Source organism: Daphnia carinata, chromosome 5, assembly GCF_022539665.2.
Source record: "Daphnia carinata strain CSIRO-1 chromosome 5, CSIRO_AGI_Dcar_HiC_V3, whole genome shotgun sequence".
NCBI classification, from domain to species: domain Eukaryota; kingdom Metazoa; phylum Arthropoda; class Branchiopoda; order Diplostraca; family Daphniidae; genus Daphnia; species Daphnia carinata.
In genome coordinates, this window is record NC_081335.1 from 3,977,838 (window position 1) to 3,993,197 (window position 15,360).

Sequence of the window (15,360 nt, forward strand, 5' to 3'; positions counted from 1 at the left end):
TACGGCAATGATGCCTAACTTCATGTCTTGATACACTACTAAAAAGAAAAAACATCTTTGATTCATAAAAATTTTGATTTCAATATGATTGCTTTTAAGAAAAAAAATTTAAACAAAAAATGATCGCAAATAATTTTTTTTTCACTCTCGCTACGATAATCGGATTTCAAGTTATTCTCTATATATCGATTGAAATCAGTAGCCGCGGGGTAATTTAAATATGGCGTATTATTTATAAGCCCTACCCAGTACCACCCCTTGGAAACTATGCTTGGAGGCTTGTCATATAAATTGTTGAGTCAAGAGTTCATAAAGTTATTTTAAGCTGCAGGATAGCTAAATATATATACATCTAAGTTTGTTAGTTTTCCTAAAGTCTGAAATGGGGCCAGGGTTGACCATGCCTAAAATTTTAATTTCTTTGACATTTGCCCTTCCATTGTTGGCTATTGTCGGATTTTTCTCTGTTCAGGGATGCAATGAAGCTGTTTGTGCTAGTATTGTCAGTAAATGCATGCTAACACAATCATGCAAGTGTGAATTGCGGAACTGTACCTGCTGCAAAGAATGTTTTTCATGTCTTGATTACCTATATGCAGAATGCTGCTCCTGTGTTGGTAAGTTTTATTAAAACCTTCACATTGCATCAGAGTTTAAAAAAAGTATTTCATTTTCAGAAATGTGTCCTAAACCAAACAATACAGTCAGTGAATTAAGCAGAAAATCTCACGTGGAAGATTTGACAGAGCCCACACCAGACTTGTTTTCAGCTTTAACAGACGACCGAGATACTCTACAACGTTGGCTAACTTTCACTTTTCCAGTTGATCTGGATATCACAATTTTTAAGCCAAAAGAAATAAAGTACAAAACTATTAACTCGGAACAGGAAGTGATTCCTTTAAAAGACTTGATCACTGTGAACTGCACTGTAGCCTACATGAGCCAGTGTATGTCCTGGAATAAATGTAAAGCTTCTTGCATTTCAATGGGAGCATCTAGCTACAGGTAAGTTATAGATTTTAGTGTAATCTTTTAGATTTTAGTTTGATACCTGCTATTTACAAATTAGATGGTTCCATGATGGCTGTTGTGAATGTGTTGGTCACACCTGTATCAACTACGGTATTAATGAAAGTCGTTGTCTCGAATGTCCTGGCGAGGAAGATGATAACCCAATCGAACCTGAAGCATTTGTTAGCGAAGATTATGAAAATGGAGAAACAGGCTCTGAAAAAGATGTTAAAAAAGTTACGAATACAGAAGAAAAAGTGAACGAGAAACAAGTTGAGGCAACTCCACCAGTCGCTTAACAACCGTCTTTGCATCCGAGTTCAGTTATTGTGTACATGTTATTATATCTTCTGCAAACAACTATTTTCATACTTTAACCTTTTGAGTCCGTCCCCTTTCGTCCGGAAACCTTAATACATTTTTTATACGCTGAATAAGCATTTGCTACCACGCTTGGATGCTAGAGGAACTTTTCAACAACCTGCTACAGCGTACCGTAAACAAGATGTAGTCGACGACGTTTTGACAATCAAAAGGCACATATTTTCTTTTTTATTACCATCAATTGCACTGACAAAAGATAAGCCAAGTCTCCTTTAAAGCCAATCAAATGGACAAGGCACAGGTTTATACATAACAGAAGTAATAAAAGAAATTTCCAGTGTCGTGAAAAATAAAAGCGTTGTGATTTTAAAACTTCTTGGTGCAGAACATCCAATTTAAGGGTCGACGAAGGAAATCATAATGTATCGAGTTCCCTTGGTAACGTAAAGCCCCTCGTGATAATGGGTTAGACGACCGGGATGCATAAGCATCCAACCCTTACGAGTATCCTGCACACTGCAATTGTACCTTAGGAATCTGCAACCACCGCCCTTTAAGAAAAATGGTATTAATAAAGTTAAAATGTAATCCGTGGCTAAACATTACATTTTAAAAAATATATCTATTAATGTTATCAAACATTTTAAAAGGCTTATCCGTTGGCAAAGGAAAACTCTTAGTAAAGCTTCGCTAAATCACTGCACTTTATGAAATCAATAGTAAAACAAAAAAAGTGCAAACCCCAACACAAATTTCGAGGTGGAGGAGTAAAAAAAGTACTGTACTACACTATTAACTTATGTTAAGGCAACTGCAAATAATGCAACTGTTCTTACGAAGCATATACGCCTACACAGGCTCATATTCCGCCTACTGAATAGTCTCAAGAACTTAATAGATCATTTACCTCGTAATCGATTTTGGGTCGGTTGAGGGCAAGATTGATCGTATATGTGGATGAATCGTGATGAGGCTTCAAAAATGGTTGTTCGTCTGGTCTATAGCGCACCACAAAGTTCATGGTTGAACGGGGTGGCTAAAGTAAACAACGGGATAAAAAGAAAATGAATTCGACATCCATAATGATACTGCATTCAAATGAGAAACAAGAAAGATCGATAGACCAACCACCAGCAAACATCACCAATACCACAGTTACCACCACCAATTCAAGTGTTAAAAAATAAGAAATGAATACGATTATTAGAAAAACGTCCTCCACCGGTTAAAGGTACGTTAACAAAACAAATAAAGTCTCACGTCATTCCAGTATCCTTCATAAACTCGCTGTTGAAGTGGCTGGACATAATGCTGTAGAAAATGTAACCAGCCGGGCTCAAGACCTATCTGCTTCATGTGAATATCACGCGTTGGGACCGATTCATAGCCACCCTCCAAACGTGGGTCCTAACCATTTGCACGTTCCACAACGGAAATGGGTGAATCCAAAAGCATTAACAAACATTGAGTAAAAAGCACAGCACAGCGGAACTATAATCACTCGTTCCTAACAACTGGGCACTGTTTATAGCAGATGGCATATCCTTATTCAAAACTCGAATGGCGCGGTAATTATGGTATGGGAATTGATTGATTCTGATGATCAATTTTTTGGGTCTTGGAATGTCAACGATCTTTCTCCTTTCGACGGGTTGCCGAAAATTTCTCATTCGACATCTGTCAGTAAAGACAAGGGGTCTTACGTAATGCACGTATCCCAAAAAGACTCGCTCTTGCAGAGGACGCACATAGTCCCGCAAGAAAGCGAGCCACTGACGATCCATGCCTACTTGACGCATATGAATGTCGCGAGTTGGTACGTTTTCGTAACCTCCTTCTAGACGTGGGTCCTTTCATCGTAAACGTAACAGAGTTACAGTCAGACAACCACAGGAAATTCCAAGGATAAAACATATCATTAAATGCGTGATAGGGCACTGCATCATTCGAGAATCTTCCATGAAAAATCAAATGATTTTCCATGTGATGTCACTCGTATCCAGGTATTAGAAACAGCTATTGCGTGCCGTACGCAATGCTTTAACCGACTTGGAGATACTTTTATCGGGTTTCTTGTTTTACGACTAGGTAAAACAAATGCGTCGAAAAGATTTTCCCACAGGGATGTCACAAAGAAATCAACAAAGAATATTTTGTTAGGGTTTCCTCGAGAAAATAAACAGATTTAAAAGGGGCCAGGAAAAAAAGACGACTCTTTAAAGTTGTCCCTTTTTTCCGATATGAAATCCATTTGCATATGCGTGATCCATGTCAGTGGTGCCCACTATCTCATGAATCACTTTTAAACCTACCTAAACGCTGAGCTGGGTAAATTGATTATTTGTACAAGTCACGCGAGCAACTTACGATTGACGAAACCCTGTTTACTTACAGAATTGGAACCGTCAGACCATTGGCCAAAGTTTTCCATTTCGCCGACCAACTCGTCGCAAAAACGTTCCGTAACCATGGGGAACCAGAAAACGTCCGGGCATGGCTGAAAAAAAAAGAAAAATCTGTAAACACCTTGATCGAACAAAAATTTAAAAATACAACTATGCCTACCATAGTAACATTTAAATTGGTGTCGAGGTTTTGGCTGTAGTTTACATGAAGATATCGTTTCTCCCAATCCCAGCGATTGTTCTGGACCTCGTACAATTCATTGTTGAAATGGTGAGTCTCGAAATTGTCAACAGTAACCAAATGGCCCCTAGAAATTGCGTGTGAGTATTAAATGATGATCGATGCAAACGATGAATGATTTTTTACCAATCAAGTCGGTTAGTGACATAGAGATAGACGTCGTTGTTGCGCATGTTGGTGCAGAATGCCATATCGGCATCGAGCAGATTATAGATGTAATTCGGTTTGGTTTTTGGATTATGAATAATGTCTCCCCTCACAAGGTACTGGTGTCACAGAAAGAAAAACAATTATTTGAGTCACGAGATAAATGATAATTTGAGGGGGAAAAATGTCCAGTGGGTTTAGAATAGAGGGCAAAATAATACGTACAACGCTGGTGACGAACGGAACATTCCACAAGCCCCTGGAAAGAAACAAAATAAAAAATGTAAATACTAGTACCACACCCAAACATCAAGTATAAAAATAACTATTGGCATTTAACAGACAACTCGTGTCAAAGCACTAAAACAGGTGTGGTTGCTATGGTTTCAAAACACACTCCATAATGTGCCACAACTGCAAATGTAACAATAAGGTTATCAACTTAGACGTCCTACTCTCTAGAGTGTTGAGCACTTTGGATATTCTTCGAATGAAAAGATGTAGGACGCTTTAAAAAAAAAAAATTATTTAAATAACATTTTTCGTTGAAATATGGACGCACCAATTAGATGATTTCTTAATTTACTCTGATCTTCTGTTGTGTTCCTATGGCATAGAGCCGTCACAATCTTAAAATAGTTGGGAGCAAAGGGACTTGAATAGATTTCGAATGCTATTGTTGATGTAAATCGGATTGTTCCAGCCCGGGAGACATGTCGCATCCATTAGCATACACAAATGAATCCTTGAATGGGAGAGAACAGGGCCCAGACGGAAGGTGAAATTTTAATGCAACTGTAAAGAGTCGTGAAAGAATCCAGCTAACTAAAACTAGAGGAAGCGCCAGTCAGGTAACGAAGGGCTGGAGAAAAATAAAAATCGATCCGTGGGGTGGGCTAGAGGTCCGTCGCCTTGTAGACAAACACACACACACACACACACACAAATGTATTCAGTCGTCTTCCTGCTACGGTTCAGTTAAGAGTGACTGTGTTGCTAGTGCCCAGCAGAGCCTTTTCTTAACTGAACCAAATGAAGTCGCTCTCGCTAAGATATGGTGTGATAATCTTCCTATTGATCATCGATCGTCTTGATTCGGCTGCCGTTCCTAAAGGTGGTGTCGGAGCTGGTGGTCGCGGTGTGAAAGGTTTGCCCATTCAAAGAACTATTGACTAATGGCATAACATCATCTTGCACGAGTCAGATCTGATATTGTATCCTTAATTGCTTTTATCGGCATGCAAAGCGTGCAGACATTCGAATCCAGGACCTTAACGGCGAGTGTGAATTTTCATGTTTGCGATACAGGAATGCGCCATAAAGCGGGCGGAAGGAAAGCAGGAGAACGGCGTCCCGTCCTAAGTAGCGCCGGCATTCGAGCTGGGGCAAATACCGTCGTGCAAGAATCTCCGGTATGTCTCTTGTTCCAAAGACGCACAACAGAGTTGGAATAACATTTGCTTCTTGCTTTCTGAATACATCAACCTAGACGCTCACGGCGGTCGGTGTTGGGGGTCACCCGTTAGGTAGTAGGAAAACGGAAGAATCGGAATCTTACTACAACAACCCAAATGTAGTACAATTTAATTTCGTTCATAGTTTAAAATTTTTTTAACCATTTATTAACGATTGCCTAAAGGGAGCAAAGTTGATAGACGCATCGCATTTCGAATCGGAATACATCCTCGGTCGTAAGTTAGCTTTCTATTGCAAAGCACAAGGTGTCCCACGTCCGCACATCACTTGGCTAAAGGACGGTATCGAACTATACGCTCACCCATTCTTTCAAGTAAAAAAAAAATTAGCTCAATTCAATGTTTACGCACATTTCATCCCCTTCATAATTGCTCGTTTTTTTTCTAGGTGCATGAATACAAAGTTGGTAAAGATCTGATCAAATCCAAGATGGAAATCGACCCAGCTACGCAAAAGGATTCGGGTTTCTACGAGTGCCAGGCGGACAACAAGTACGCTATTGACAAACGAGGATTTCGCACCGATTACACATTAGATGTCTATTAAGTTCACACGTTTGTGATACTGTGTCGCAAACTTTCCTTTTTTTTTTTGCTTTCCTATTGTTCAAATTTGTTCCTCGCTGTTATATCATCTTCCGTTTTAGAGCACTCTGGAGACCTATATGGCTTCAGCGATGAAGCTGTCTAGCCGTTTTCGACACTTTATCTCTGCCATTAAAACTTGAAAGAAAAAAACAGAACTGAAGCGTTATATAGCACTTTGGGGAATTCAAAGTGGGATTCGTGTCACGTAAGGTGGTTAGATAAAACACTAAACCATTACATACGTCTTTTCTCTACGAGACATGCTACACGCGCCATAATTGCTGTATCTTGGCGTTACCGTATTGATGTAAACTATCGCAATAAATACATGCCGACATATGCGATCCTATGAATAGCTTGTCCGGAAACCTTAATGTCAAATGGATATTGCACTCACCTTCGCTGTCCTTGGACAATTTCCATGTAGTCGATGGAACGCGCGTAGAAACCGTCAGCCGTCAAAGATCCCCAGAAGTTAGACCAAGCTTGGTACGGACGAATCTTGATTGAAAATAATGAAAATGTAAATAGAGTACGATATCATAATATTAAAACTTGATTACCATCATTGGGGCCACCACAGGACGATTCTGTTCGATCAACAACTTGAGGGTATGTGGATTATCGATGTGGGCGAGTGAATCTACGTTAAAGTAGTACTCACACTTTTTCTTCAGACACTCCTCACTACAATTATGTAAATATAATATATTCAGTGAACAGCGTTTTGATGGAATACTACTATGCATAAGGGAAATAAGGAGCCTTACATTCCCAAATTGCGAGCATGCCACTCTTTAACGTTTTCTTCGTGATTTATCAGCTTGACACTAGCATATTCTTCCCCATGAGACTCAACAAAACCAGCAATCTGTTTGCCATGGTAGGATGCCTAAAATGAAACAGCTCTATGCAAATTATTCGCAAATAAAACAAAAAATTGGGCCATTTGAGGCGGGAACACTTACCCCGTTATGAATGTAAAGATTGATTTTATCTTTAGGGTAACTCAATGCTAGGAATTTGTGTAGAAATTCTTCGAAAAACGGTGTAGGATTTTCGATGAAAATTCCAATCACTACTTTAGGGAAATCCTTCGGCTAAACAATAAAAGCAGTTAAGATAATGGTGTAAAAATTGTACTAAGAAGATTTACCTTTTTCTTCTCGAGACTATTCATATCTTCCCAGCAATTTAGACAACCTTCGTCAGCGTTCCAGCTCTTTGGAATGTAATTTCCTAAGGTGTTAAGGAATAGCTTGGTAGGTCCATTGGCGTGGATGACTAGAGGAACGGTGTTGTAGACAGTGTTTTCTAAGTGAGATTCGGTGCCTGAAAATGTTCAAAAACAAATTTAAATACAGAAATCTGCATCTATAACAGAGGGCATGATGACATTTACCAATAAAGCGGAGTTCAACATCGGAGAGAGCTCCATTGAGATTCTGGAATAGTTCGGAACGGTGATCGAGTTTAATATTAAGCTCTTGGCGTTTCTTTTCGTCTAAGAAGACTTTTGTGTAAAACAATTGATCGTCGTCGTCATTGGCGATTTCACCGCTGTTGAGAATCTTGTATAACTCGGGAGCATAGCCCATAAATAGTCCCGAGTTCAAAAAACGTTTTCCTCGTTCCACCTCTGGGTACCTACAAAAGCGATTGAAAATCGTTGGTTTTAGAAACAGAACTTTACTTTAAAAAAATAGAATCGATTTTACTTGGAAGCAAGATTTGGATCTGGCCAGCAGAAACCTTCGGCGGAGAAAACCACACGGGCATTGAACTGGTGAAATTGCTCGAGGATTTTTTCTTCATTGGCATTGAAAAGGACGTCATACGCATCAGTAAACATAATAATTTTTTCAGGGTCATCTTTATGTAACTCTAATTCCTTCCGGAGCATTAACACCTTCTGGCCGCCTCCAACCGAATTTGCCATATCTCCCCCCTTCAAAAACAAAATATTAAGTATATTAATAAGCTGTTTGTTCTTTTAACATAAGAGATCAATCCGGTCATTAAACTGGATTTTGAAAAATGAAAGAGGAAATAAGAAACGAGTTTTAGCACAATCCAGCTACCACTGTGTGCCAGATCTACTCAATGTAAAACCAGTTTTTTTGCAAAATAGAGCAACCATTGTGTGCCGGTCTGACTTACTGTAACCGTAACCATAGAACATCGCTCCAAACAATTCAAGTAAAAATACCGTTATCGGGGAGGAATTATTTAGTTCGTTACCTTCCATTCTTCTCCAAGACCCAGAACTTTAACTGGTAATCCATTGATTTTCACCGAACGCTGGTAACGCTTGTAGCCGCTAGTTTCTTCAGTGGCGACGGTCAAAATCAAGAATTTTGTTTCAGCTGTAAAAAAAAAAAAAAAAAAAGGAAAGTAAATGTCCTTGTACGATCTACCACGAACGATTTATCTATTCCTTTCTGAATTATAGCGCTAATTTCATTCGATCGCCATTCTAGTATTTCTTCATGACACACACAAAAGATGTGTCATTAAACAGAAAACGAAAGGTTTTACGAAACCCACGATTACTATTTAAATTCCGCCTTTACGTGACACTGATTGCCATGCGTAAAAAAAACAAACCCCAAATAGTTTTCGCAATCAAACCTCTATTTACACATACAACTTCCCATGCTATTAATCGATTTGCATTTCAACACAATAGATTTATTTTCGAAACAGTATCCTTGGATACTTGCTGTCCCAAATGTTTGACAGTTAAAATGGGACAGCAAAAATGAGTAATGGGCGCGCCAGCGATTTGCACTGGAATTCTCATTAAGTTTAGTTGGGAATTAGATAGCACCATACCCGTATGGAACCATATTTAAAATTGATTTTAAAATGCGCTAGAATGGCTCGTAGAAATGAATGATGATAGTCTACAACACTATTGGGAGTCCAATGCCACGCCCACAGAGAGTTGGGAACGAGGGTTGTCTGGGAAATTGTCTAGAAAATTAATTCTCTTTATCTGGAAAAGAAGTCTAGTTCTAAAACTAAATGTAAACCAACCCCATCTCTTGAAATCCCTAAACTTGAAAGATATAAGCCGCTTTAAATTTTATTCAAGATAGTTCAGAGAAGGTCAACCTAACGGTTCGTATTTCCCCGCAGAGTCCGGAGAAACTAGCCTTGGGGGAATGAATGTTTATATTCATTCTCCCCAAAACCCAACCAGGAACGAAGAAGAAGAAGAACAGGAAAAAAAAAAAAGAAAAAGAAACGATGCCTGTAATGAACGGCCCATGCGACTGCCCGCACGTACGCCATTTCACTTGAGCCTCTAATCTGGTACTTGAAATCGTTAGTTTGCATTCTTTTTGGTAAATTTCTTATGTTGGCGATAATGTTCTTACCAGACGGAGCTTCGTTCGTCAACACATCTGCTGCATCCTTGTCATCGGCTCCAGCTGACAACACCGCCAGGCTGACCAATAGAACCCATTGGAATTTTAGGCGCATTTCTTTCGTGTTTCAGTAACTACATGACACATAATAAAGAATAAATTAGTTCTATAAATTAATTCTGAATTGCGGCGAAAAAATTTTTAGAAAAAAGGAAACAAAAATTCATTGTACGTGCTGAAACTACCAATATGGTGAAGTCAAAACAAAAACAAAATGAAATAATAGAACGAAATGCTACGTTTAAGCGTGACAATATGGGACGACAGACTTTACTTGAAACAAGTGTACGGAAATACAGGAAGAGAACTAACCTGCTGTCGAATGCTGTCACTGCTCGCTTGAGACTAGAAGTTAAACATCTCTGCTACAGTCCTTGTGTCTGTGCTGCACTCCTAGAGTTCAGTCAACTGGAAGGCCCACTTTTGACTTCACAAACGCCACAAACGCCGGGTATGTTACCTGAAAGCACTCACAGATGGCAGCTCTACTGTTCTATGAATTCCGAATCTCCAACGCAAAAAACTGGAACAATAATTTGTTCTAAAGAAAATCTCTACAAACAGATTAGATATAGCTGCCGTTTTCCTAACGGCACAATTAAAGTGTACATTGAATTAGTTTTAACAAAAGCAATACGTACCTCCAAGTTGCAAAAGTTGGTCACGAAGAAAAGTTGTTCTTCCTCTGCATCTTTTTTTTCGGAAAACTAGCCACAATTTCCAATCAAATGACATAGTAATCCAAATCGATACGTTTGACACAAATGGGTTACACTTGATTTAAATAAACATTTCGTTTTGCACATGTTTGGGTTACCTAACTCTTCCTTACCGTAAGTCCCTCGGGGAAAGTGATGTCACGGCCCAATTCCTAGACACTTCATGGATTTCGGTGTACAAATGTCGATTTATTACCACTGAAACGGAATTAACAGCTGAACAATGCATCAAGCGCGGTTAGGACACAACGATGATTATGGTAAACTACGTTTTTATGCGTGTTTTCCATTATATGTAACATAATCTCAACAACCTTTGTACTTAGTACTATTCCAAGCTTCTCATAATAAGCTTACTTTCAGAGTTCGAAATTTTTTGCCCTGAAAGGATTGAAGCCATGGCTTTCTTCGGCTGGCCTTTGTCGCTACGGACTTTTTGAGATCTACGAGTAATTCGTGTATCCTCACTTTTAGTGCCTGCAGTAGGCAATTTGTGTCGTGCAGCGTGTGATACCAGACTAGCCTACACGGGAAAACAGAAAAGGTATGGATTAGATAACGGATCATATTTTCCTAATTACAGAATATGGCTGTTCTTGTGGTATCTAACTGATAAAAAAACTGTAAACAGAATTTCATCAGTCAATACCACTGCAGCAGCCATTTTTTGGGCTTCTACATGTTCTTAAATGGGGAAAAAATTTAGGTCGAACATTCTTGTACCTTTCTAATGAAGACTTTGCCGCATCCTTCTTGTTTACATTGATACTGACCAGGATTATGATAATTGTCAATATGCGATTTGAGATTATTTTTATAATAGAACTTCCTGGAAATAAAAAAGAATTGCAACCAAATATTTTAAAAATAATTAACTGCAGAGTTTTTTGATTGAACAATCTTCTACGGGCAATAGTAAAAAAAATAACACACTAATTCAGAAAATGCTGAAAAAAATTAATTTATGTGTAGTAAAAAAAATTACAAATTTAAAAGCTATAATTTGTTTACCCTACTACACGTGCAGTACTGTAAATGTAGAGTAAGGTTTACCTTGAGCAGTTTTCAAAGGGACAATGAAAAATTTCTCTTGTAGGTTGATGCATTTTCTGGTGTGATTTCAAGAAACCAGGTCTTTTGAATGTTGAATTACATATTGTGCAAATATGTTCTGCATATTCCAAAGTGATGAATTTACAAAGACATTCAAACTAAAGAAAAAGTAAAACCTGTCTTTACTTTGGGCATGGGCTTCAAGTTTATGTTTTCTTAATGCACTCCAAATAGGAAAATGCTGATCACATCCTTCTGCATCACAAACATATCCCTTATGGGTTTTTGCATGTGCTCTCAGTCTACTAGGCAATAGAAAGCTCTTGCCACACCCTTCATATTCACAACTATGGGAAGCCAATGACCCATTGGATTGGAATCCAAAAACCTTTTATTAGATTTCATAGAATAAAAAATAAAATAAAAAATTTCAAATGCTTACTGGTAGGGTAAAATTCCTGTGTGCTGATACTGATGGATCCTCAATTGTTGGCTCTTCTTAAAGGTTTTTTCACATGATGGACATTTTAGGGCATGTGGAGAATGAACACTTTGATGGTGTCGCTCCATTTTCTGTCTCGAAACAAACTGTTTTTTACAGGTTTCTATAGGGCACCTAAAAAAATGAGGTAAATAAAAGCATAATTTCCTTTCTAATATAGACTTACAAGAAAATCTGAACAGCCAACTGCTCATGTGCAATTGAAACATGTCGTTTTAGGTGAAATGCCCTTGTATAACTTTGATCACATTGCTGGCATTGAAATGGCCGCTAAGGTGCAAAGAAATTGAATTTATGTTTACAATTATAATAAAGAAATTTGACATACATCACCAGAATGAATTCTCTCATGCTGCACTAGTCTTGATGGTTTACCAAAAGCAGCTGTGCAGCCTTCATGTGTACAATGATAACGTTTGTTTCCTGGTTGTAGATCTCTCTTTGCTTCCACCGATACTTCAGCAACAACTGGCATTTCATTCGATATTTGAGTGTTATCCATTATTATATCTGAAGGGGTCTGCATGTATATAAGCTTCTCTATCAGCATTGGCTGATCAGAATACTTGGTTATTCAAATTGCCAAATAGTATTTGATTATTTATGTTTTAATAAATAATATCAGGGGACGTGAACAACGGCCATGTGCGAAGATGCCCAACGTCTCTGAATGGCGGGAAACATAGAGGTATTAGATTTCTTCCTATTGGAATTAAATCATGTTCTTTATTTAACTACCAGCGTACAACTAACCTTCTACAGTGACAACTTATCAAAACTGCAAAACGAAAAACTGAAAAAGAAGAAAACTGCAGGCATGTAACACACTGCTATCAGCTTTCTTCGTAACCGAGTTAAGCCTAGAAGCCATGTGCTAACAGGTAATAACAAAGCTTACGAAAACGGACAAGCGGGATTTTTACACATTCCACCATTAGAAGTAAAGTGTGAGATCCGCCTCTGCGGAAAAGCGTTCGTAAAATGCGGAATTTACGTGGGAGAATACTAAAACTGGGTAATCCAACCTTACGAGGCGATCATGCACCGTCATAAGACGATTCCCGGGCTATAAACAACGCCGTACGTGAATAAACGATTCACCCACTTACGTTAATTTACTAAGTGGCATAAGCCACATTGACAGATAGTTGCTTAAATGCTGTGATAGAATACAACTATTTTTTTTTCCTTCAGCTAGCTTTTACTTAGCAAACGCCCCGTCACGATTTTAACCTGCAAGTAAATCCCCCATTATTTGTTATTGTCAATACAAGTTAAATAGCTGGCATAGCGATGCTACGTTAGGGCAGCTGAGAGAACTATTCGATCCAAGGATTTAAAGTAATGAAATGGGGTTTGGGGAATCCTAGGAATTTCACAGAATTAAACGTTGTTGACGTAAAATTTGCGCGCAAAACTTGCCACTGTTTTCCCATTGAATATGTCGTGACAGTTATTCCCTCATCCATTATTCAAAGCCGCTATATCCGGATTCTGTAACAGTGGTGAATGAAACGGTATATGCTCCTCCTCGTCCCGCATCTATAGATGAAGTTTAAAAGAAAAAGAAGATTGGTGTCTCTGTCTGATCACCTAGAATAATACAAAGCATCACAAAAACACAAGTACTGTGGCCTCATGTGGTACCATGGCAACGCGTTCAAAACATCGAGAAAGTAGGGCCTCAGCCTAAAGCATTACATTTACAGTGTACCAAAGCAAGAAAAGTATGCCTAACATGAATTGGCAAGATAATGAAATTCGATTCGATGTGAGTGCAAGGTAGGATTTGAATTGCTGATCACAATTCACCGAGCTCTTGTGGCTTAATAGCGAGTTTTCTTATTTAATGTGCTTCCAGTTTGCTCAATATGGTTCCAGGCGAATGTGTCCTCGAGCGAGTGGAACTCGTGGAAGACACAAAAGCAAATAGCGGTGAACCTGGTTGCCTGGTTATGACAAATCTCAGACTTTTATGGTATTCCCATAAAACTGCGAAACTAAACCTCAGTACGAATTTTTCAATCCTTGCTTATTTATCTTTTAATCTCAACGGTCATTTTTGCTTATCCCAACAACCTTTCACAGCCATTGGATACAATACTCTGGTTACTGTTACTTCTCAACCGTCCAAGAATGTAAGGATAATTAATAACAATCTACGTAAACATTGAAATAATGGAAGGGAATCGCTGTCCTCCATTTCAGAAATCAAAAAGGACTACAGCCGATACCTTACATCTTTTAACCAAAATAGGGAACGACAAATTCGAATTCTTATTCACGCCATTAAACGATAATAAGCGGGATTTTTCTACAATCTTAAACGAAATCCATAAGTACCATAAGAATACCACAGACTATAGAACTAATCCATCTGTGAAATCAATGCTTACCATTTTAGAAGCTATTGCGTATCCAAACCTTTTCGCGAGCTGCGGTTACGGCATCACATCATCCACGCAAACCAACTCAAAGTAATGCCGCTGGAACACATCTGCAACAGGATCGACGGAGTATGGAACCTGGCAAACAATCAAGTAAAGTTAATTTTTCTAAAACTGTAACTATTCTCAGATGTTGAATGCACTAACACAATAGTTTCAAGGGAAATTTAGGTTGTTTCGTTATCACAAACGTTCGTGTCGTTTGGTTTGCCAGTCTCAACGAATACTTTAACATTTCGCTACCGTACCTGCAGATCGCACAGGTAGCGTGAATGGCTTGTGGAAAAAGGATGTACACTGAATCAATTTCTTGTGTGTACAGTTTAGCCTGCGGGATTCGAAATTTGGTCAAGTACTTGTCGTAGAATCACTGGATAATAGCGGAGGAGGATACGTTTTAGGTTTCCGCATCGATCCGGCAAGTAGACTCAAGCAAATAATCCAAGAGCTTCGGTCGCTGCATGTCACGCAGAATCGGAATCCTGAATTTGGCGTTGTTTGGAAATCAACTTTAGAGGTGAATCAATTATGATTTCTAAAAAAACCTTGTTCTATGGGTAGAAGTTATTATTTACTAATAAATGTTCTTGGGATGGATACCAGGATCAAAAGGAAGCTTCTATGCCTTTACCGCATAAAGATGAGAAGCAAGACCAAGGTGTGCGCTGCTTCGCCAATTACTTGCAACCCGACTGCTTCAATTCTGGTGGCCATCCACCTGAATTTGACAAAAGTATCGGACTTGCTATGGAGAAGTTGCCAAAAGGAGTCAACCGAAATTCCCTGTGGCAAATAACTTTTTAAATACGGACTTTCAAACTGTAATAAAATATCCCTTTTACTGAACTGAGTTCTGCTTACGTTTGGTGGAATCGGAAAATAAACAATCAGTATTCCATTACGTGTCGAATGGTTCAATATGACAAAAATGCATCCAGCCAAAAAGGTTTGGCCGAACTATTCTCTATGTAAAAATTTAAAAAACCCATAAAATACCCGTAGTTTTCACGG

General features: G+C 38.7%; 5 protein-coding genes across 7 annotated transcripts; 3 read left to right on the top strand and 2 right to left on the bottom strand.

Moving 5' to 3' along the window:
- The first annotated feature begins 216 nt into the window (after nt 1–216).
- Nucleotides 217–1,451, top strand: LOC130695849 (twisted gastrulation protein homolog 1-A-like). The gene is made up of 3 exons (XM_057518918.2): nt 217–617; nt 678–1,008; nt 1,073–1,451. Exons 1-3 carry the CDS (start codon nt 383–385, stop codon nt 1,311–1,313), a joined length of 807 nt encoding a protein of 268 aa, XP_057374901.1. The 5' UTR covers nt 217–382; the 3' UTR covers nt 1,314–1,451.
- On the bottom strand, nt 543–9,684 carry LOC130695856 (procollagen-lysine,2-oxoglutarate 5-dioxygenase 1-like). 3 transcript variants are annotated; one of them, XM_059495485.1, is made up of 17 exons: nt 9,578–9,684; nt 8,436–8,560; nt 7,913–8,142; nt 7,597–7,841; nt 7,351–7,526; nt 7,163–7,294; nt 6,965–7,086; nt 6,758–6,881; nt 6,592–6,695; nt 4,357–4,390; nt 4,111–4,250; nt 3,904–4,051; nt 3,731–3,835; nt 2,599–2,745; nt 2,246–2,374; nt 1,727–1,889; nt 543–555 (listed from the first exon to the last, which is right to left on the bottom strand). In XM_059495485.1, the coding sequence occupies exons 1-16, from the start codon at nt 9,681–9,683 to the stop codon at nt 1,734–1,736; spliced, it is 2,223 nt and encodes a 740-aa protein (XP_059351468.1). In that variant the 5' UTR covers nt 9,684; the 3' UTR covers nt 543–555; nt 1,727–1,733. The 3 variants fall into 3 exon arrangements, with proteins under 3 accessions (XP_059351468.1, XP_057374910.1, XP_059351467.1); XM_057518927.2 differs by lacking the exon at nt 543–555 and having other exon boundaries at nt 1,535–1,889; XM_059495484.1 differs by lacking the exons at nt 543–555; nt 2,599–2,745 and adding an exon at nt 3,042–3,188 and having other exon boundaries at nt 1,535–1,889.
- LOC130695850 (immunoglobulin domain-containing protein oig-4-like) lies at nt 5,098–6,519 on the top strand. The gene is made up of 5 exons (XM_057518919.2): nt 5,098–5,278; nt 5,440–5,543; nt 5,621–5,704; nt 5,771–5,920; nt 5,995–6,519. Exons 1-5 carry the CDS (start codon nt 5,164–5,166, stop codon nt 6,151–6,153), a joined length of 612 nt encoding a protein of 203 aa, XP_057374902.1. The 5' UTR covers nt 5,098–5,163; the 3' UTR covers nt 6,154–6,519.
- Nucleotides 9,685–10,544: 860 nt separating the features above from the next.
- LOC130695839 (transcription factor IIIA-like) lies at nt 10,545–12,806 on the bottom strand. Its single transcript, XM_057518907.2, has 8 exons — nt 12,656–12,806; nt 12,231–12,568; nt 12,069–12,172; nt 11,843–12,016; nt 11,587–11,747; nt 11,401–11,518; nt 11,071–11,176; nt 10,545–10,870 (listed from the first exon to the last, which is right to left on the bottom strand). The coding sequence occupies exons 2-8, from the start codon at nt 12,450–12,452 to the stop codon at nt 10,676–10,678; spliced, it is 1,080 nt and encodes a 359-aa protein (XP_057374890.1). The 5' UTR covers nt 12,453–12,568; nt 12,656–12,806; the 3' UTR covers nt 10,545–10,675.
- A 153-nt stretch (nt 12,807–12,959) lies between these two features.
- On the top strand, nt 12,960–15,247 carry LOC130695844 (Bardet-Biedl syndrome 5 protein homolog). Its single transcript, XM_057518911.2, has 8 exons — nt 12,960–13,684; nt 13,764–13,912; nt 13,991–14,040; nt 14,111–14,241; nt 14,307–14,442; nt 14,511–14,612; nt 14,672–14,866; nt 14,953–15,247. Exons 1-8 carry the CDS (start codon nt 13,632–13,634, stop codon nt 15,151–15,153), a joined length of 1,017 nt encoding a protein of 338 aa, XP_057374894.1. The 5' UTR covers nt 12,960–13,631; the 3' UTR covers nt 15,154–15,247.
- The last annotated feature ends 113 nt before the right edge of the window (nt 15,248–15,360 follow it).